Source organism: Fragaria vesca, linkage group LG3, assembly GCF_000184155.1.
Source record: "Fragaria vesca subsp. vesca linkage group LG3, FraVesHawaii_1.0, whole genome shotgun sequence".
Taxonomy (NCBI): Eukaryota; Viridiplantae; Streptophyta; class Magnoliopsida; order Rosales; family Rosaceae; genus Fragaria; species Fragaria vesca.
In genome coordinates, this window is record NC_020493.1 from 13,099,040 (window position 1) to 13,121,836 (window position 22,797).

At 37.8% G+C, this 22,797-nt stretch overlaps 3 protein-coding genes and 2 non-coding genes across 5 annotated transcripts in view; 3 read left to right on the forward strand and 2 right to left on the reverse strand.

Moving 5' to 3' along the window:
* LOC101307680 (pentatricopeptide repeat-containing protein At1g12300, mitochondrial-like) overlaps nucleotides 1–6,927 on the forward strand; it is an 11,536-nt gene extending 4,609 nt beyond the window's left edge. The window contains exons 5-6 of the mRNA XM_004295723.1: nucleotides 4,974–6,705; nucleotides 6,859–6,927. Of these exons, the coding sequence (XP_004295771.1) occupies nucleotides 4,974–6,705; nucleotides 6,859–6,927 (1,801 nt within the window). The remainder of the gene's footprint in view (nucleotides 1–4,973; nucleotides 6,706–6,858) is intronic.
* A 2,994-nt stretch (nucleotides 6,928–9,921) lies between these two features.
* On the forward strand, nucleotides 9,922–13,002 carry LOC101308265. The gene is made up of 5 exons (XM_004294251.1): nucleotides 9,922–10,310; nucleotides 10,408–10,579; nucleotides 10,952–11,130; nucleotides 11,535–11,693; nucleotides 12,447–13,002. Exons 1-5 carry the CDS (start codon nucleotides 10,003–10,005, stop codon nucleotides 12,787–12,789), a joined length of 1,161 nt encoding a protein of 386 aa, XP_004294299.1. The 5' UTR covers nucleotides 9,922–10,002; the 3' UTR covers nucleotides 12,790–13,002.
* A 59-nt stretch (nucleotides 13,003–13,061) lies between these two features.
* On the reverse strand, nucleotides 13,062–13,133 carry TRNAH-GUG. The gene has a single exon. It is a non-coding gene; the product is annotated as a tRNA-His (tRNA).
* A 237-nt stretch (nucleotides 13,134–13,370) lies between these two features.
* Nucleotides 13,371–13,442, forward strand: TRNAH-GUG. Its single transcript has one exon. It is a non-coding gene; the product is annotated as a tRNA-His (tRNA).
* Nucleotides 13,443–13,712: 270 nt separating this feature from the next.
* On the reverse strand, nucleotides 13,713–17,679 carry LOC101307970 (asparagine synthetase [glutamine-hydrolyzing]-like). Its single transcript, XM_004294250.1, has 13 exons — nucleotides 17,321–17,679; nucleotides 16,825–16,963; nucleotides 16,631–16,726; nucleotides 16,176–16,317; nucleotides 15,893–16,083; nucleotides 15,630–15,791; nucleotides 15,459–15,539; nucleotides 15,133–15,354; nucleotides 14,907–15,041; nucleotides 14,735–14,815; nucleotides 14,556–14,642; nucleotides 14,349–14,456; nucleotides 13,713–14,249 (listed from the first exon to the last, which is right to left on the reverse strand). The coding sequence occupies exons 1-13, from the start codon at nucleotides 17,398–17,400 to the stop codon at nucleotides 14,013–14,015; spliced, it is 1,761 nt and encodes a 586-aa protein (XP_004294298.1). The 5' UTR covers nucleotides 17,401–17,679; the 3' UTR covers nucleotides 13,713–14,012.
* Between the last annotated feature and the right edge of the window lie 5,118 nt (nucleotides 17,680–22,797).

Below are 22,797 nucleotides of genomic sequence, written 5' to 3' on the forward strand. Positions count from 1 at the left end.
TTTCGACTTGCTTTTGGGATATGATGAACCTAAGTCAATGGTTTCTTTATGTATCATGATACATTTTAGTGACGTTGCGTTGGCGCTTGAACAAGTTCAAATGAGAATGTATTACTCGGTCGTGTTCATTGGGCTAAGTACAATATTGTGCCTATTGCACTTTTATAAAAGAGTTTTCATTTCTCTACCCTTCTTGGTCATCTTCCTTTGGACGAAATGGATTTTCCTTTACATCCAAACAACAACCGATCATTGGGAGTGCTAACAGTATGCATTTTGTCCATGTAAATCGCCTAAGAATCTTTTGGACACATGCAGACTGGTGGATTAATACTCCACAAACTCGTTATTAACCGAGTTTCCCAAGATTATTCATCTCAATTCAGATTTCATATAGCTCGTGGTTTCTCTTACTTCTCCAAGAGTACCTACTATGTTCCTATCATCAACATAGATAACTATAATTGCAAATCCGGAACTCTTTCCTCTATGAGTACGCAAGGGCATAGTTCATAATTTTGTATCCCTTTCCACTCAAGTAGTCACTTGTATAAAGTGAGCGTTTCAATTCTAATTACAAACGCACTCTGTGGTTTAGGATTACTTGAGTTGGATAGTTTAAGGCCATCGGGCACTTTTATGGATATCTCCAAATCAAGATCCCCATGGAGATAAATAGTAACCACATAGATGAGCTGCATTTCCATTATGGGAGATTATTTCTCCTCGTTGTCAATCCAGAGCGTTGCGAGAAACCTTGGCGCCACAAGGCGGGCCTCTTTCTTTAGGGCTTCATTCTTCTCATTACGCTTTATGACAAAGACTTTTTTATGTCCTACGGGCTTTACACTTGGTAAGGTTAGCACTACCAAACCAAATATCTGTCTCTTTGTCAGAGAATCTAGTTCTTCCTGGATCGCACTTTTATGTAGGCCAATATGCTCTTTGTTAACATTTTTCAACAGAGCGTGGTTCGATACCTTCGTGCTCTATGATTCCTTGAGCAACAGTGTGAATCATCAATGTGTATATACTCTCGTAATATGTTGAGATTTTGTCTCTGGAATCATTTTAAACATCGGAGCGTCCTCCAGTATTGATTCATGGACATAATTGTAATCAAAGACAATCTCATGAGAGAGATTCTTTACATTGATGAGGTTGTGCCTTACTTACCCAATTCCTTTAGGCAAGTATTGATCGAACCAAGTGGCCTCCCCCTATTCCCTTAGAGAGTCACGGCCTCAACCACACCTCCACTAAGTGTGGTTGCATCGCCTCTATCTGCAGCGACGTGCCCCTTATTGGGGACTTTTATCCTTGCAGGCATTTGCAGCTAACATGTGTGATCTCGTCACTTCAACAATATCTATAAACGTATCAGGCATCGAAACTGTTACGTTCAAGGTATCGATTATGTGGGGATCAAGATGAGACAGAGTGGGGCAACCACGACAATTCCTGTCGTTCCCTTAGAAAATCTTTTTTCTTATCTCCCCTAAGATTTTTTTAGGCTAGTAGTGGACCTAAAAACGAATAAATAAGGTTGCGTGCATTATTGCATAACCCTAAGATTGTATATGTAGGTTGGTGCGCATAACCAGTACCTAGATATGGTGGCATATGTGAAGCCATTTCATGTATGCCTTTAGGGTACAAGATGTTATACATTGATCTTTATAGACATGCAATAGTCATCAAGTTCTTTTGATGTTAACTCGTAGCATTGTCAGGTACAATAGACTTTATGATTTAGGGTGGTGGGCCCGTATAATATATACTAAGAGTTGTAAGAGCAGCAATTCTTATGAACAATAATTTGATATGTGACCAATATGTAGTAAATATCGAATAAATTTCAATGCTTTTGAATATAATTCGGAACATAATGGGCCAACGATAATCAAATCAAGATCTCATCTAATTCATCAAACAATATCCACATAAACGGTAAGACTAAACCAACAGTCTAATTAAACAAGAATATCTTGGAAATTAATAACAGATTAACCGAAGTCTGAAACTTTCTTGGATCGACATCCGCGTCATCTCTATCTTCTGTATGGTAAGCCTCTAGGGATTGAAAATCCTTTTTCAATCTTGGGTTGAAAATACTTTTTCAATTCCTCATGCTTCCATGATTCTCTATACTTTCTATAAGTCGCAGCTAATTCTTTGCTAGCTTGCAATGTTTATATAAATATTTTTGTTAATTCACAATGGTGGCAGGGTACTTGACTGCTCATGTCTCTTCTCATAGAGACCCTCTTGCACGTGGTGCTTTCACATTGTATATTGTTCCCCATGCTTTTGAACGATTGTATAAATCTACACGTACATGGTAATTACTCTTTGCTTTGGGATTTCTTTTACTATGCATATGTTTAGGAAATGTCTTTATCCTGACAGACCTTACATTGTCGTTTAAGAAATGCTAATTAAACTACTTATGGAAAGCTGTTTCCATAATTTTACCATGCTCGAGCCTTTATTGGCTAAATAGAGGAACAAATTGGTACTCAACTGCTACAGAGTCCAGTGATGTAAGTTCAGCTATGATGGTTCACCCATTTGTGAAATAGAGTAAGGAGAAGATATATGAGTGTCGCAGTCTCAATAGACATCCACAAGTACTATAATATTCCAAGATGCAGAATCTTGGTTTCGAATATGAAATTTCATTACCACAATAAAATTTACAGTTTAATCATTTTTTTTACCGTATACGCTCATGAAATTTCATTATCATTCTTTTCTATCCAGTCATAGAGACATCCACGTTAATCAATTTCCAAGATATATGAATTAGATTTAAGGACCAAGATTCATAGTGGTCACGTTCTTTCCCGATGCTTTGTGAAATTGCTTCATCACAAGTTTGTCATTTTGATGCTATCAATTTGGTTCATCATAGCAACACAATTTATATGATATGCTAATAAATAATTAAATTGCATATGCATAGTATATAACATTGTAACATGTCACAACGATCACAAAATAATTCTTTAAGTAACATGCTAAATATCATGTATTAGCATAAAATTTAACGAAAGCGGCAACTGTAACGTAAATCATACTTGTGAGTCTACCAAATAGACTGCGTATGATGTGCTTTCTCTCGCAATGAACATTTTGATCGGGTTGCCACCCAAATTGATATGTTGATCGTCACACGGCAATGGGTATATCATATGCAAACACAATAAGATTTTTATGATTAGTAACATGTAACCACATATACAGTGATATACTCATTATAATTAATCACAAATAATAAGTAAAAGATGGTGTTACCGTAAAATAGTAAATAACTTAATCAGGAATTACTTTTCTGTTTTACCATTTTAATTTCCATAAAACAGTAAACAATAAAGAGTAAATCTGTAATAGTAAACAGTAACTCTTAAAACTATCACTTGGTAACTTTGTGAAATTACCTTTGTAAATATCTGATTTACCAGAAAAGGATAAAACCCATTTTTTTCGGGTAGGGTTGGATCTAACGCCGGGTAGGGCTCTATTGCCGGATTCGGATCGAGCCAGTCCCGATCGGAGCTCGGGTGGAGCGATCTTGTCCTGAGCGGCTCGATAGGCGGCTTTGTTGTGGCCGACGCGGCGCACAATGCTGGGCTGGGCAGGGGTCCGTCGGCGACGTGTTGGGTTCGCGCCGGAGATCTGTGCTAGCCTTGTACGTGGTGCTGTCCGATCTGGAAGGCCGGGCTGAGGGTGAGCGCCGGAGTTGCTCCGGGCAGGAGCTGTGGGCGGCGCTTGGGGGCGGAGTTGCCAATCTGATGAGGGTGACTGCGCCCATTCTTCTTCTTCTGTGCGTTCCTTTAATTGGTGCAGAAAAAATAATTATCAGACAAAACATAATAAAATGCAAAGAAAAGGAACAGAGAAAAAAAAACGAAAGAGGTAGAAGAGAGGTAGGGGCGCTGGTGATGCTATCTTGCGTGTTGGAGAGAGCGCGGCGGAGAAAAAACAAAATTAGGGTTTTTTTTCATATTTCTTTAGCGTATCAGACTCAGTGAAGCCAAAGTGCTGATAACGTGTTATAGAAAATATGAAATGGAACAAGGTCTACTCATTCTCATTAGAAACTCTCTTTATATAGAGGTGAATTTTAACGGTAATTGCACGCACATAACGACGATAATCAATGGTAATAACAATATACATAATGACTGATATAACTAATTGAACCGTTACATCCGTTAATCACTAATGCCTTAATCTATTCTCGTCAGTTACTTTGACGAAGGTACACATAAGGTATTTTTCCTTCAACAATAAAAGAATTATGTGTTAATTTTTATGACCTTTACATTATACAAAGAGTCCAGATTTTAAGAACTTTAACTAAATTTACAGGCTCAACAAGTTTTATAGGAGCCGGATCCGATGAGTATTGTGGTTGAATCACAGGACTTGGCTTCTCTGCTTGGAGAAGTTTTACTCAGATCTGCTTGCGAGTGGTTGTCGCCGGCGTAATTGCGAGAAGAGGGTGCCCTTAACCGGAAATGCGTTGAAGGTTACACATTCCGAATAAGACCATTTTGTGTGAAAGAAGAGGTTTCTTTCTGCAGAAGAAGTTGGTAGTTGATTCGGTGTGGTTGGTGTAAAATAGGTATTCTACAGTTTTTCATTCCTGGCCCTTAGATTAGTTTTAGATGATGCGGCAGCTTGGTATTGAAATCCAAGCAGATCTGAGCAAAACTTCTCAGAGAAGCCAAGTCCTCTGAATCACAGACTCCTCACTTTAGAAGAGCCGGATCCTCATTCATCAAGACTTACCCTTACAACAAGACCTATAGTTAACAAAAGGCCTATAATTTGGGCGAACAAACACTTCCATCAGAAATCGAATCAAGCTTCATCTTTTTTTTTCTTTCAAGTTGTTGAATTGAGCGTGAAGAATTGGTGAAGATGATGTGCAAATCAGTTGTGCGTTTCTCTTGTTATTTTTATAGCAACAGCAATGCCACAGGAGGTATGCCATTTCTTCACTCTACCCTTATTGCTGCTTTGTTTCATTCTCAACCCACAAGCATATCTAGAGAAAACCGTCGACCCTTGCCTAGAGTGAGTAATGTTGAGGATGCCTTGAAGGTGTTCGATGAAATGATTCAGTCGCGTCCTCTGCCTCCTGTTTTCCCTTTCAATAAAATTTTGACCCAACTTGTCAAACTCAAACAATTTCCAGCAGTCCTCTCTTTGAAGAGACAAATGGGTCTCGTGGGAATCGCTTCTGATGCTTATACTCTCAACATTACCATCAATTGCTACTGTCATTTGAACCAGATGGAGTATGCCTTGTCTGTCTTGGCCCACTTCTTCAAATTGGGTCTTGAACCAAATGTCACAACCTTCAACACTCTAATTCACGGCTTTGTTCTCCGAAATCGAGTGGCTGATGCAGCGCGACTTTTCAGCAAAATGGTGGAGGGAGGTCACTGCCAGCCGGATGTATTTACTTTCAACACACTAATCAAGGGCTTTTGCGCGATCGGAAACAACACTCTGGCTATTCAGTTACTCGGGAAGATGGATGAAAGAGGATGCCAGCCTAACATAGTGACCTATAACACCATCATCGACAGTCTGGGCAAAGATGCACTGGTTGACCAAGCATTGAACCTCTTCTCAGAAATGGTTGGTAGAGGTATTGTTCCGGACGTTATTACTTACAACTCATTGATTCAAGGAGTCTGCAATATTGGGAGGTGGAAAGAAGCTTGGAGATTGTTGAATGAAATGGCGAGTCAAGGTATCTTTCCAGATCTTATCACTTTCAATATCCTCGTTGATGGCCTTTGTAAGGAAGGGAGGGTTGTGCAAGCCAGAAGTGTGGTTCAGATTATGATTCAAAGAGGAATTGAACCTAACACGATTACATACAGTTCCCTTATGGATGGTCACTGTTTGCGAGGAGAAATGGACGAGGCGAAACAAGTTTTTGATCTAATGGTTGCCAAGGGCTCCATGGTTAATGTTCATAGCTGTAGCATATTGATTAACGGATATTGCAAGCAGAAAAAGATTCATGAGGCAAAAGAAGTTTTCGACGAAATGCCTCGTAGGGGAATTGTTCCTAATACCATTACCTATAGCACTCTTATTGATGGTTTTTGCAAAGCTGGGAGACTACAAGAAGCAGAAAAGTTGTTCTCTGAGATGCAAGCTTCTGGCCAACTTCCAAGTAATTGTACTTATAATATTATACTTGATGGCCTCTGTAACAACCAACAACTTTCTAAGGCAATTGAATTGCTTAGAGAGATGGAAGCGAACAAGTTGAAACCAGATATTGTAGCTTACAATATTATCATTGAAGCTCTGTTCAAAGCTGGGAAAATTGAATCTGCAACAGACGTCTTCTCTGGTTTGTCATCGAAAGGAGTACTGCCTCATGTATGGACATACAATATAATGATCAAGGGACTTTGTGATGGTGGCATCTTAGTTGAAGCAGAAAAGTTGTTTAGAGAAATGGAGCAAAAAGGCTGTTCTGCTGATGGCTGCACCTATTACACAATTATCCGAGGGTTTCTCAATAACAACGAGACATCGAGGGCTACAAGTCTTATTGAAGAAATGCGTGAGAGGGGTATCTCTGGAGATGCATCAACTATGGAATGGATTTTTGATTTGTTGTCAAAGGATAAAGTTGATCCTGTATTATCAGCATGGCTTAAAGATTCAGTCCGAAGTTAAATGAATATTTGAAATTTGAAGCTGTGTCCAAAGTTAATATCAGTAGCGAATTATCCATAGTCCACTTTCTAACTGTTTGTTGCAGAGGATCTCTCCAAGTGTATGTTTGGGTAATATATTGTTGTGGTTTTGTACTAACAGTTGTTTCACCATATTGAAAATGCCAACTATGAGGTTGCTGCATCAGAGCAGATTCAGGAGATTGTTTGAATCAGGACATGCATCAGTTATCCAATGTAGCTTGTTTCAGGACTGCTAGGTTATCCCGGCTCTCTAATCTCTATGTAGCTATTTTTTGTTGTTGTAGTGCATCATCTGCAGAATGGAATTGTATGTTATCGAAAGAATGGAACTGTATGATTAATGTTAATTAGCAATATGATAAGGAGTTAATCTGATGTTCAAATTTTGTTTGACGTTTGCGCTTTGCTTCAGATTGATGAGATAGATGAATTTGTATGTCTTGTAATATATCTGTAAGATATGCTGTGACTAATTGTAGCATAAATATTAGGGATGTATCCAGGTGGGCAACCCTTCCGGTTCATGCGGCGGGTGCTGAGAGATCTCAGTTTCTGATGATAACTGGATTCAACCCAAGGTCAGTTCAAGCTGTAAAAGTACATTGTAGTTTTTGTCCTTCAGAAAAGCATTAAGAAGCAATATTTGTAATTTTGTTTTGTTTGGCTGCGTGGAACTTTGAAATGATTAGGTTTAGTTATAGTGTAGCTGGAAATTTATTCTCTTAGGAGGTTGATGAGGTTGAAATATTATTTCTGTGCAGCATAATCAGCATGCTGCAATCACAAAATTGCCATTTTAATTGATTTTTCTGGTTTACAGTGCTTTCATGCTTTGTGTTCATTTGTATCATCATTGGGTGGAGTTTTAGAATACTTCCCTGATGTTAAAGACTTTGCCTCATTGAATAAGATACTACAAATGCTGAGGTTTGTTATCTTGATTTACTAATTCGAACCAATGGTGAACTCAGAATAGGTAACTTCTTATAGTGGCAGAAGATTCTTAAGAAAGAGCAATTTAGTTCTTTCATCTAGGGAGTGATGGACATTGGGATTTGGCAGACTAAGATGGTATTTGAATTGCCAGAAATGGCTATGCTTATGTTTAAATTTTTTTTTATTTTTTTTTTATAACTTTATCAAGTATGTGTTAAACACAAGGCTAGGCCAGAGAAACAGAGAGGTTGAAGACAGAATATCCCCTGAATAGACAGAGATGCGATATAGTTTGTATCTAGAATTATTCCTCCTTCTAGTTCATTAATTTTGAAGTCCTAGAGGTAATAGTTGCTTCCCATTAGTGCTCTATTTATCTGATGGCCAAGTAGTTGGCAGAACCTATGAGAATTGGCTTGAACATTTTCGGCCAACCCAGTCACCTAATAACTTATCCCCAGAAGTTTACATTTCCTGATTTCCAGATAAAATTGAAGTAATATTACTGAAAGGGGAGTTGCTAACTTCCCTTGCTTTGTCAAGTGACAAAAATTCTGACCAACCTATACATTTTGGTCAGTACTCAGTACCGCTCTATTTCTCGCTAATTTTACTCTTGTACAAGTCGGCAGCACTGTGGTCTTAATTTTCAATCAAAGTATGTTGTGTTCATAGACAGCCAAATCTGTAGGATTGGAGAAAGAAAATATGATTGATGGATGTTGAAATATTTCAATTTAGGTAGCTGGCTGCCCATGAATAACTAGACATACACTTTGCAAGTTGCTAATTACTCTATGGGGCATTTGCCTATAGCTTTCATATCTGATACGAGCATACACTTGTGTGCAAGTTTGAAGATTTGTTATAATAGTTGATCACTATAAAAACTTTGATAGTGTCATTATGGTATACATACATAATTTTGGTTACATCAGAAACCTTGGAAAGCTTATAAAACAACCATCCCCATCATCATTTCCTCTAATAATGGAAGGGAGCTGTTTTTCTATGCAGCTGTCATAAAAGCTTTATGTAAATATATTGTACTAAGAACTTGCACAACAAAAACTTACTAATCTCTTACAAATAAACACAATTTCGATATATCACCCTGTTGTAAATCAAAAATTTCTTTCTAACTTTTTCAGATAGGGCTTAAACAGTGAGTAAGATGTCTCTAGGTGCCAAAGCTTTTGCCATAGGCATGGAAGCTCTTCCATTATGTTTAGTTGCGTTAGATAAGGATGCATTGTGTAAACCACAACGCCTAAAGAGTGTAAAGCATGATTATGTAATGAACTTTGACTTCATTAAGAGGAAATGAAGTGTAATCAAGAGAAGCCAAAGAGGGTCTCACTTTCCCTTACAAAGCTTTTGTCATGATCAAAACCCAATTCACTTTCTCCTCTCTTTTTTTTAATTTTATTTTCATAAAGCATATTGTAGCAAAGCAAACTGGAATTATGTTCTATGTAGACGTGGGTAAGTAAAGCAAAGAGCATCTACCTAGCTTTCCTAGGAGGAGCAGCTCTTTCCTAAGAAAGATGCTCCCTTTATAATTGATGGAGATAAGAATCCAACTTTGTGGCGCCTAGACATAACATATAGAACTGACCTCACGCACTTGATCACAAAACATAGAGATGGTTGGGATAGTACCAACTTGGGTTGGGATGACCTCACAGCCAACATTAGCTGCCTCCATCATAAGGAACTGCAAAGTAATGAGACTGGACCTTGCCACAATCTTGGCCATCCTGAATTTGACATTTCCCTTAGTTTTGTTATTAATTAAAAATAAATAAAAATAAAAATTCTCCTCTAATTTTGTTTAAATATTAAATATAGTAGAAATCTCTATGCCACATTAGTTACCACATAAGCTATAATATCTAAAAATGTCGTTCATCTAGCATTATTCGACTGAAAAATAGGCTAGATAGGCTAGTATTGAGTTTTAAACCCCATTGGGATAAAAACACTTGCAGACAATCTCAAGGATTTATCACATTTTCCAGTAAGATAGAAGGGAGTGTCATGCTCATGCTTCAGGGTCCAAATCAGCCTCTCACCAGACCACCGTCACCCTCACGTGAACCAATCTCTGCAACCTTCATATATACCCACAACAAATCCAAACAAACCAAACAAGCACCCACCTTTTTTTTCTTTATATATAAGACCTCAAGCAGCACCAAGATTTCAACTTTAATTTTTTTAAGTTACCATAGCTCCACACTCTCTCTCTCTCTCTCTCTCTCTCTCTGTTTCTTCTTTTCAGCAGCTTTTGCTTTTTCTTCTTCACCACCCAATACCCTCTCCAATGGCCCTTTTACGTTGCTTAGCTATTTTTTGCCTAGCTCTGCTTCAATCTTCCCACTCTGCTGTGATAATGAGCATGAGGAACCACCACAACACCCATCACCATAGCTCAGGGCCAATGATCCACACCAACCAAACCACCTGTGCAATGTTTGCAGGCACTTGGGTCCAAGATGACTCTTACCCAATGTACCAATCTTCTGAGTGCCCTTTAATCATAGACCCTGAGTTCAATTGCCAAATGTATGGGCGCCCAGATTCTGAGTACCTCAAGTATAGATGGAGACCCCTCAACTGTGAGCTTCCAAGGTAGATTAGTACTCAAACTGGTCTTTGCTGAAATGTGATTATTTTTTCTTGTTTAGAGATGATGACTCTTTGTTTAGTATCTTGTTGTTGTTGGTAGGTTCAATGGGGTTGAGTTTTTGCTCAAAATGAAAGGGAAAACAGTCATGTTTGTAGGTGATTCACTTGGGAGGAATCAATGGGAGTCTTTGGTTTGCTTGATTTACTCTGCAGCTCCTCAAACCCAAACCCAAATGGTGAAAGGAGATCCACTCTCAACATTCAGTTTCTTGGTTAGTCTCTCCTTTTTCTTGCTTGCTTGATTCTGGGTTTTGGCATTTTGTTTTAGCAAGTCTTGAACATGTTTGTGGGAATTTGCATTTCATCTAAGACTTTAGGAACAACATATTTCAAGACTCCATTTTTAATTAAATGCAGAATTTCTATGTTCTCTCCATTTCTTGAACAATGTTGTGAAGTTTGAACGGACCAAAAGAATCCATAGGAAATGTATGGAGGGACCCAAAGGGTTATTTGTTGATTACAGCAGGATAGGCTGGATAGCACCCCATCATGTTTCTTGTCTACAAAAGTCATGGCCTAGGGAAGAGAGAATCATGCCAATCCAAACAGTCCCTTATTTGGGTTTTGCTACAATAATGCAGGATTATGGTGTAACCCTGCAATACTACCGAGCTCCATATCTGGTGGACGTTGATATGATGGAGGGAAAGAGAGTTCTGAGGCTTGAGGATATATCGGAGAACAGCCAAGCGTGGCGGTCGGCCGACGTGCTGTCGTTTAACACCGGTCATTGGTGGAGTCACACAGGAGGTCTCCAAGGGTGAGCATAGATTCGTTACCCGTGTTCATAATGTTGACATCAACTTATCAATTGTCAATGACACATACTCAATTTCATCTTTGCATAAACATGTCACATAGATAGTCCGAAAAATTTATGTCACCTAGATAGTTCGCTGACATAACAGGAGATATATGATATGATGTGATATAAGAAGATAGTTCGATGACATAACATGTCACAAGGTATAATAACACATTTTGATATCTTAGTATCATCAAAAATCGATGTTTGATAACATAACATGTAACATAAATAAATATATAACATATCATGCAAAACACGCAAGTAATTGTTTTAGATGTGATAATGCATGTATAATATTTGTGACTATAGTAGTGTTTCACCATTGACCATGTTTTTGTGACTTGGGTAACATGTAGGTGGGATTACATGGAATCAGGTGGAAAATATTACAAGGATATGGATCGTCTGGCTGCATTGGAGAAAGGAATGAGAACATGGGCAAATTGGGTCGACAAATACATCGATACCACAAGGACCCGAGTTTTCTTTCTCTCCATATCTCCCACACATTACGAGTGAGTTTCACTCCTTCTCCCTCAAATTATTGTCTAGGTTCAAATTCCAGGCTTCATTCATTACATGTATTGGGGGTTCAGCCAGCTCCAAGCACCAAATATTCACTCCATTTCTGTATGTCCATTTTGATCTGAGAGTTGATAAGGTTCACCAAATATCTGTTTTAAATTTTAGACATTAGAGTAAATGTTACTGATGTAAAATCTCAACTACGTCCTGAGTTAGAATTAGAATCACATACACCTTTGTTTAGGGAAGAATTGTAGTGCGGCAAACACATGCCCCATGCTCTGAGAATTAGGAAGAAAGAGCATTGGTTTTGTCGGTGGCAATCTTCAAAGATGACAAAACTGGTTATATGTGCTCCTAAACAGAGAAAGAGGACCACATCTCTCCAATCAAGGCCTCCATTATGTTGACATAACAAAGCTAGCTATTTCTCATTCCAAAAAACAAAACTACTAGTTTGTAGAATATCACATGTTAGCTTGATTTTTATGTCTAGATGTCTTCGCTCTATTTTGGACATATCATCGAACACATTTTCAAACAAAAGAGCAAAACATGTAAAAATGGTTAGTAAGTTCAGGAATAGATATTGAAATGCAGTGTTAGCTTTTTAGCCTTATAGCGAAAATGTTTCTTTCTTTACATGCGATTTGGCTTGGTATGTTGTCAAACTATCAGTTTCGACCATGTATTTATCATGAACTTTAGTATCCAATTACTTCAATGACATGATAAATTGACAGCCCAAATGAATGGAATGGGGGAGCAACACCAACAACCACCAAGAACTGCTATGGAGAAACATCACCGATGACAGTGAGTGGGGTAGTTTATCCGGGGACGACATATCCAGACCAGATGAGAGTGATGGACAGTGTGATCCGAGAAATGCGCAACCCTCCATTTCTGCTAGACATCACAATGCTTTCGGAGCTCAGAAAAGATGGGCACCCTTCAATCTACAGCGGGGATTTGAGTCCTGGGCAGAGAGCAAATCCTGCACGTTCAGCTGATTGTAGCCATTGGTGCCTTCCTGGTTTGCCAGACACTTGGAACCAACTGTTTTACACTACTTTGCTCTTCTAAATGGATGGTCCTCTCTAACAAGTGCTATAGGATTTAGCTTATGATACATGAATTAGGGGGGGTGCTAAATTGCATCTTAATTTCTATCTTGTAATCTGTAAAGTGATGCTTAATATATTGCTAGAGTAGTGAGGAGCAATAAGGTTTTGTTTTCCTCATTATTTTTCCAATCATGGAACTTTTACTAATCAAGAATCTTGTGATGCTTAATATATTGCTAGAGAAGTCCTCTACTAATCAAGAATGTTAAATAGGTAAAACAAAAAATAAGGTGTGGCTGCTGGGATTCGAGCCCAGGTCTCCACGGCCACAACGTGGAATTCTCACCACTAAACTACAGCCACCTTGTTGTTCAATTGTACAGTGTGCATCATATTGATTCATACTTTCATTTGAGACTTCCCTCTGTATTGTTCCAATTGTCGCTCCTTTTAACCTTTGGGAAAATATATATGTATGGCTTCAGGTCACTAATTCTACCTCTCGTTCTTCTCTTAGTATTTGGAACAAGCGAATGAGTTCATTCTCTTTGGTATACTATTATTATTAATAAATCATAGAAGACAGTAGTCCACAACAAAGTGGCTGTAGTTTAGTGGTGAGAATTCCACGTTGTGGCCGTGGAGACCTGGGCTCGAATCCCAGCAGCCACATCTTTACGTTTTTTTCCCTTTTTTTACTGATTCCCTGGGCATAGTTCAATACCAGAGTAACAGGGCCTGTTAATCTTAGTAACATGCCTTGAGAAGTGCTCTGGTTAATAACATGTTCATGAGTTGATGGAAGACTTGATAGTAACATTAAAGCGAAGAGATGCATCCTTCTTGCTCATTCACCCTTGTTTAATTTGTGGTTAAGAACTATAAACTAGTACTGAAGAAAACATCTCCAAACTAAAGTGCACAAGGATATCCACACTGTTAAATCTTCAAACATTAGATAAACACACTCCGAAAACTCGGTTCTGATAAAATACAACATGATCCTTTCAAAAATTACAACATGATTATAAAACGTAAAAACAACAAGATTATAAAACTTAACAGCTTAATCCACCATAGAGGGGATGATACAGTTTCAACAACTTTTACATGATGACTATAACTATAATACATTAGGCATCATTATCTTCTTAAAGTCTTGTAATTCTGAGAACCATGACCCTTGAATCTGCAGGGCATACCCTCAAATTTGCAGATGTTTGGGTCCTCCAGCAGGGAATACTAGCTTGCAATTGCAACTCCTTGGGTACCAACTTTCATGTGGGGAACATTTTCAATGATTTCAGGCCCTAGTCCACTCGGAACAGCGGCCTGATTCTCATAAGCCGAGTTGTGGACTCCTAGGGCAGCCCTGCCAGATGGGTCAAGATTCTTAGACCACTCAGCATCCCACTCAATAGCAGTGGCTGTACTGCAGGCCACACTTGGTCCTCCTGGTACAGTTTGCCTAGCCGAGTTCTGCCAAAATCGGATAATAAGCATAACAAGTTAGCTCCCTAACTCGTATGTCTGTCATAAACGTAGAATGATGAATCATGAAAACTAGCAACCAATTACCTGTGGGAAGAACCTCTCGAAAATCATTCTATAGTAGTAGCCTTCCTTTGTAGTGGGAGTGTTGTGTGGGAAGATATGTGCAGCATTTTGCATCATCTTGTCATTGACCTGAAAGTATAGGTTTCAGGTTAATAAGTGGCCAGGTGGATCCAAGACCTTCCTAACAAAAATAAAGACTTCCAACAAAGGGTTAAGAAAGATCTTTACATGTAGAGCAGCATGAGCTTTCAGGCCATCAATCCAACTGTACCCAACACCATCACTGAATTGTTCTTTCTGTCTATACAGGATGTGCTGCAGATATTAAAAATATGTTAGTTTCAAGAGACAACATGCTAGGGAAGTTGGAAGTTATTCGCAATAGTCGAAATAGAAAGAAGGTATACCTTTGGCAGATAAGGCTTCTCCTCATCATCAAAGGCCTTCCTGAGGACCCATTTCTCAATTCTGCCTTCGTCCTTTTTTATCTGAAATTAAAAGCCAAGTGATTAGTATCTGCTTTAGAATTTCAATTATGGTGTGAAAATTTCCCAACTATTTTTTACCCTTAATTCTTACCATCTTGAACTCTGGATCAATGCTCATTGCAACATTGATAAAGTCTTTGTCCAGGAAAGGGACTCGAGCTTCTAAGCCCCAGGCAGATGTTGATTTGTTTGCCCTCAGGCAATCGTACATGTGCAGTGCTTTGATCTGCATTCCAGAAAAGAACAAGTCCTTGTTATCTCTCTCCATTCCAAACACATGTAAATGTTCGAAATAAATAAATAAAAATTTACAATACCTTTCTGCAAGTTTCACGGTGAAACTCTTCCTTGTTGGGTGCTTTGTGGAAGTACAGATATCCACCAAAAATCTCATCAGAACCCTCACCAGAAATCACCATCTTGACTCCCAAAGACTTGATCTTACGTGACATGAGAAACATAGGGGTGCTGGCTCGAATAGTGGTAACATCATATGTTTCAACATGGTATATAACATCCTCTATGGCATCAATTCCATCCTATCACATACCAATGCAAATGATTAGCAGTTTGGCTACTGATTTTCATAGAAGCAAAATGAAACTCTTTGGCTAAAAGTCTAACTCAGGTTCTGTATAGATACCTGAACAGTAAAATGGAATTCATGGTGAACTGTTCCCAAATAGTCTGCAACTTCTTTTCCAGCCTTCAAATCTGGCGAACCCTGTAAATCATATAAAGAGACTACTTTAGGAACTGAGAAGCGCCAACAAACCATAATATAAATCTTCACCCTTTATACTATAGATCTCACCTCCAATCCAACACAGAAAGAATGGAGTTGTGCTCCCCATTGCTTGGCGGCCTTTGTGCCTGCCAGGTGACGAGCAGTGATAGAGGCAACCAAAGATGAATCTAAGCCTCCAGATAGAAGAACTCCAAAAGGCACATCAGTCATCAGCCTTTTGATCACAGCCTGCATGTATTACACTCAACATGTAAGCTATAATCACAATTTTTCTCTTTGAGATGTACAAGTAACACAGTATTGTATGAGTTTCAAGTGATGAAATTTACGTTTTCAAAGGCACGCCTCAGAACAAGAGGATCATATGGCATAGATGGAATGGACTCTGTGAACCATGGGGGGTTGTACCACCTCTTTAGTTCACCTGTTTTGCTAGAGTAGAGGTGACCAGGTGGAAAGGACTTGAAGTGTTCACAATCATCATTCAATCCTTTCAGTTCTGATGAAATCCAAATTGAGCCTGGATTTTGATAAACAGAAATGATTTGATGTCACATACATATTCACGACAAAAATCACAAAAAAACAAGGCTTATTGTAAAGAAATATTACCATCAAGACTCCAGCCCATGTAGAGGGAAGTGATTCCAATAGCATCACGAGCAACAATAAAGCTGTTGTCCCGGGTATCCAGCAGCACGAAAGAGAACATGCCATCAAGCATGTCCACAAAGTTCTCTCCAAACTCTTCGTACTAAAACAGATAACAGAAACAGTTAATACAATATTTTGCTACTGCAACCAACATGATGTACATGACACACAAATTCAACATCCCAAAATTGGATCATCATCAAACTCACAGAAATAATGAGAATACAGAATTATACACATATCATGAAACACAATAAATACAGATGTACATGTTCATCAAAGCAAAAACTCATCATCCTATTACTTGATCAAACTGATAGTTACATGCAAATAAAATCAAGACTCTATCATGGTTTGGTTCTACCAAACAAGTTGGTACAAATCAGTGTTGAAAAACCGTTTAGGTGCCTCACCAGATGAGCAATGACATCACAATCACTTTCGGTTCGGAACTTGTGATTCGGCAGACGCTTCCTGAGTTCTTCATGGTTGTAAATCTCTCCATTGACCTGAAGATTATGAGCACAAACCCTTGATCAATAATTGAGTTTCTTAAAACAAACTAATTAAGCTAGAATATACACAAATTAACAAGAACAGGTCGTACCGTGACAACAATGGACTTGTCTTCATTAAACAGAGGTTGATCTCCAGAAGCAGGATCAATAATAGCCAGCCTCTGATGGGACAAGAAACAGTCACCATGCTGGTACAGACCACTCCAATCTGGGCCACGGTGCTTCAACCTAGCACAGTAAAACCAAGGTCATTTCAGTCATTCCACAACTTTCTGGGTACTTTTTTCTCCTCCTAATCATTGTACCCAAAAAAACTATTTTATCACAAACTGCGGGTCCCTGGTTAACATCATATCAGACGGTTTGATCTGAAAAAGCACCAGTTGTTACCAAGAACCAACAGTAACATTTGTACTATGCAAACATGACAATCATGTCAATTTTAACTAACAGAAAACTATGAGCATGGCCTTCGTTGAAAAACCAGATCATCGTCAACAACAACAAAATCATCTTTATCTATCTACATGCATGTGTTACTTTACTTCAAGCACAAGAAATGAAAGAAAAGAGAGCCATAAGTACCTGCGAGAAAGCTCGAGAACCCTGACTCTCTTGGCCTGAGAGTCATCGGAGCAACCCAGAACGGCAAGTATTCCACACATTGTTCAGAAGTATAACAAACTTAGAAACTCGACAAAAAAACACCGAAACAGGGAAGAAGGGAGAACAAACTAGCCCAAGAAGAATGGAAGATAAGGGGAGCAGCAGAGGAAGTAGGAGGCAACTACACGTAAGGCCCTGAAAACTTTGGACACCGAACACGTTGAAGTGTATGATTTGGGTTTCTGAAGTTTGAAGGAGTAAGTGACTCCCAGACTCTGGCCACGTATTTATAGGAAAAGAGGGGACTCTCTTCACCGGAGAATGTGGGGCCCCTCGCTACAGAACCAAGCGGCGACGTTTTTTCTGTTTGCGTTCCACGTTTATTTATCTTCGTCGTGTTTATCGTCCTCGACGGAGCTGTCGTCTCCGTCAATGACACGTGTTGGCAGGTGGTTTGTTACTATTTTTGGTGTTTGCATATTCTTGAAAATCTGCTAAATTCATGGTGAGGTTTATCCTCTTCTTTGGAAAGTCATCATCTATGTGGATTGTTTGGTTTTACTTTAGAGACTGTAATGAGTGAAGGAAGACATTATTGGTGTCCCAATGCATCAAGACAATACATATTATGTGTTTGCATTGTCACGTATACAATAACTTTTTAACTAATTCGTAAATGTGATGTTATGAATTTGATTTTAAAAAAATAAATTGTAACATGATCAAAAAGATTATTATATAGTTCCATAAGGGGAGATAGGTAAATTCTGATCATCATGTATCACATTGTTTAACCCCAACATATATGCCCAGTCTTTCTTGAAACAATATGGGTACATATGTTGGTGGGGTAAAAACTAAGATATCCTCAAAGTTTTTAGTTGATTCTATTAAATTAATAACCATTTGGTTTGTTGATATATAATTAGTTAACAATATTTTTTATGTATTATTAGCCATTCATATATATATGAAGTATTTGCAGACCTTTCGTCTACATATGAAGTATTAATGCCTCTATATATATATATATATAAAGGCATTCTCAGGTGCGGACGCTCGCACCGTAAAACGGTGCGGACGTCCATAACAGAGAAGCCCTGTGTATGTATATATATATATTTTGATTTCATATGATCTTAATCGTCCACATAGTTTGTCTATTGTGTACTGAAGACCTGAAGATACCTTAATAACCACTCAACTAGAACACAAGCAGAATCTGAAAAAAAAAATATTAAAAAAAGTTATAAAAAAAAAAGTAAAATGTCTTATGGTCAATGTGGTGTATTATTTTTTCAACCATCCACGTACATGTTACTAGGATGCTTGACGTGGCATTGATGGAGAGAGGAAATCGAGTGCAACAATATCCAATAGACCTTATCCTTCTGGTCCATGCCTACCGTCATGTACGGTGGTCATGAGTCATGGCCAAAGAGAGACAGATGATCAGATGATTTCTTTTCTTTTTTGGATAAAAGATGATCATATGATTCAACTATATGCTAGTTACAATTCATGAAGAGATATGAAGATCGGGTAAGAGCAAATTAAAGTCGTAGTATAGTACGGTTAGACACTATTGCAATTCTTTCGATTTGAAACGAGGGTTCGAATCAAGCCCGGACGTTCAGTCTCACACTCGACAATAATAATAATAATAATAATAATAATAATATTAAACTAAAGATAATTGTACATCGAGAGGGACATTATACCTACATCTCGAGTACTAATAGTATGGTTTGACAAAATTGCAATATTTGTAGAAGAGTGAAATTTAGGGATGTGTTCGGCTCCAAAATTTTTTTTTTTTTTTTTTTGTAAATAAGGACAGGTGCGGCTGCTCTCAAGCCTTGATTGATGAAACTGTTAAATACATGGGGGGGACATAGAACCTATACCCCAGATTACAAAGCACATTAAGAGACCTACCTGAAATAATACATGGGGATGTGTTCGGCTCCAAAATATTTTTCTATAATAGGATCCGAGATTCGAATGGTTCGAGTCAATTTTTTAAGACATCACTTGAATGGAACCAGGCCTGAAAGAAACCAGTTTTGGGTTCTGTTTGGTTCCTGAAAAACTAACACAAAATAACAATAAGCAATAAAAATCAAGCAAACAACAAGTATGCAATAACAATGAAGTGAACCAAAAGGAACTGTTTTGCAGACGAACATCAATTGCAGACGAATTATGAAGTGAGCTGTTTTGCTTCCGCAACCGAACTACTGAAGAAGAGAGGCAAGGAAGGGTCGAAGGAGAAAGAAATCGTCAAGCTGCATGTAGCTTTACAAACCCAAATCTTTTAAGTATTGAGTTTTAACTTACCCTAACAATCTAACGGTCTATATAAATCTAGTACAATCTAACGGTATTTAGAGTTTTTTTTTATCAAACAAATAACTGAAATGCTATAATGAATCTATTGTGAGTCGAACTCACGACCTCTTACTTATAAAAAGAAGACTGATACCACTAGACCAAATGATAATAGGCCGATATTTAGAGTTTTGCATTTTTATGAACTGATCCCAAACTTCTTTAAATTGTGTGAGTCTACGAAAACTTGTATTTTTTTTATAAAAATATCTGATCTAAACCACCTTTTTGGGGCCAACAAAATTAGCTATAAGTTAATGCTGCTAATTATTTATCGATCATGTGGGGCTTAAATGCATGATTTAGGTGAATGATTGCTGGTAATGTTTGGGACCATTACGTGATTTGACATAACTTAAACCTGCAATTTTGGTACTAATATCAATTAGAAAACACTTAAATCTTATAACAATATTATAAAACCTCCATGACACCCTGTTTTTCGAATTTGTCAGTGGTAAGGAACCAAGTTAGCTCCCCATACGCACAGCTTTGTAAAATGACCAGATACATTAGCCTAATACTCCACCAATATGTTGGGGACCTTCCCTAAAACGCAACAAACATTTGTCTCGATAATTCCTAATTAATTAAGAAAAACGTACGTAGCTAGATTGCATATGATTTTCGTATGATTTTCGTTTTTGATGGATTATTATTTGATTAAGCCACCAACATGATGCAACAGGACACGATGAATATGACTTTTGCAATGTATAACAATGATAGTAAAAAGAATATTTTTAATTTGTCCGTGGAAACATATAACAAGAGCAAATTCATAGAAACATATACGCAATTGCATAGCTGATTCGGTCGGTATTTAGATTAAGAGGAGGCAGCCTACTAACCTAGAAATATTATGAATCGACTATGGTCTGTAAGAACCCGACTAATAGAGCATGCATAGTTGTAATTACCGAATACTTCTAGTTCTTTTATTTGTTTTTTTTGTTTAGTGGGACTTTGATTTGTTTTGTTGGTGGACAGAGATTACTCATTTTCTTATAATGATGATTAATTCTTTCCTATTTTTAGCTTTTCACTTTTTCTTTTCAAACAAAATAGAAAAGTAGGAACAATATATTTGACATCCGATATGTCTGCATGCATGCATAAGAGGACAACCTATCTAATTTAAGTCACTTTCTTCGAATTTATTATATGAAAAACTAAATAAATAAGTTCTTAATTTGTTCCAATTGATCGATCCGCATATACGGTTTCATACATTCTTTGCAAGCAACACTATCAATAACAAAAAGGGCAAGTCATACTTGGTTATAATATGAGAGAAAGCAGCTAGCTAAAGGGCAATTAGAGGCTTACATTTTTTTTGGCTTTTGGAAAATAGGGCAAGTCATACTTTTCCATGTTCAATTAGATCATTTTGAACCAGACAGAGATTATCAGTGTGCCCTCTTTATCTCCCTACATGTAATGCTGGCCTTTAGAGTGTTCTAAAGAGCTTCATATCTTAATCTCCATATATACGAAACAGCTTCGATTCTGCCCAGAAAAACCTCCCTATAGCTGCCTTTTGGTAAACTCGATCAGCTCAATTAATTAGAAAACATTATATCACTAATCTCCATCAAACTACTTGCATCAGAAAAGCTAGTTGCATATATGAAACACACACGGCTGTCGTTTTTGGGTTAAAAACGGCATCATTTTTCCTCATATTTTCCAAGCTAGCTTAGCTTATGTCACTACAATCCGTATGGGATCGAAATCGACCCCCAACCCCCATTCTTAGATCGACCAATAATTCACATAGTTTTGAGATAAGATTTATAAAATGTGGTGGTTGCACATGCATGCGATAATCGTTCTATTTTTGGTGAGTCATATTGTTTGTTTTGTGCTATATGCCAAGACATTATAATAGAGTTAGCATGAAACTTTGATGGTATCGTATTGGTGGTGATCGATGCTGTCATTATATTATTGGTGCTAATATATATAGTTAACATCATGATCGTCTATCGTTGTTAACTTGTTGAAACTTAATTAAGATATCTTAATTTGGTTGGATTGTATATAGATTAACGATTACCACATGACAATCACGATGTCGAGAAACCAAATTTAGGTTGTTTAGAGCATCTTTAATAATGTTAGCTTTTTTTTTATTAATTTATGCGTTGTGTTATGTTTTTAGTTTTTTTGGTGGTTTTGGTTTAATCATATCCCTCTGCTAGTGTTAGGTTGAGCACTGATTTTACGGTTGTTTTAGTGTGATTAAGCACGTTCTATCGGTCGGATTATGTAATTGGTGAATTAGACATGATATACAACGTCACATACATGTCCATCATATATGCCAAGTCATAGCGGTTATTTAGAATACGCATAATCGTTTGGTTCTATTTTGTTTTTAGTCTTCTGATGTGTTTGGTGTATTTATATCCTCCGGTTGTTGTAATTATATGCATATTAGCTTTTAGTGAGTCAGACGTGCTACGTCACAGAGACTTGTTCATCCCACCGGATACCTCTTCAGGCCACCTAATCTAAACTTGTAATCAAATGATTTCTGATTATCTGTGCTTGTCTTGACGTACTTGAACAATACCACAATATGTGGCAAAATTCATTTTCCCATAAATATATGGTAAGCCTGATGATGATGCATGCGCCAAGAACAAATTACAGCATGCACAACATGTAGGGTTTAATCAACTTATCGTTCACGTGTATTCCATATATAAAGGCTTAGATACACACAGGTCATTCATATATTACGATGATCATCAAACACTAAAATAACCAGAGAACCAAGAACATGAGGAACACACGAAAGAATCAAATAAATGCATGCGAGAGAGAAGATGAGCATCATCTACAGATACGGTATAGGCCTTATCTTGTTGAGTTGGTGCCAAGAAAAGCAAACTGACATATAGCAGCAGGCCAGGCATGCATTTGTTAATTCAAGTTCATGAGATCAGAGGACCAAATAATGGTCCTGATGTCTGGATCGAGTCTGGATATTTTTCCTTATTGTTTTCTTGTGTTGGGGGCTTTGCATAAATGGAAGTAGAAGAATGAAAACTTGGGCA

Bases quoted from the DNA above. Each gene is read 5' to 3' on its own strand.
- LOC101308265 (XM_004294251.1), top strand. From the start codon at position 10,003: ATGGCCCTTTTACGTTGCTTAGCTATTTTTTGCCTAGCTCTGCTTCAA. The intron at 11,131-11,534 runs GTGAGCATAGAT...GGTAACATGTAG, and splicing joins CACACAGGAGGTCTCCAAGG to GTGGGATTACATGGAATCAG. The intron at 11,694-12,446 runs GTGAGTTTCACT...ATAAATTGACAG, and splicing joins ATATCTCCCACACATTACGA to CCCAAATGAATGGAATGGGG.
- LOC101307970 (XM_004294250.1), bottom strand. From the start codon at position 17,400: ATGTGTGGAATACTTGCCGTTCTGGGTTGCTCCGATGACTCTCAGGCC. The intron at 16,727-16,824 runs GTACGACCTGTT...CATAATCTTCAG, and splicing joins ACAAGTCCATTGTTGTCACG to GTCAATGGAGAGATTTACAA. The intron at 14,457-14,555 runs GTAAAGATCTTT...CTATACTTTCAG, and splicing joins AAGCTCATGCTGCTCTACAT to GTCAATGACAAGATGATGCA.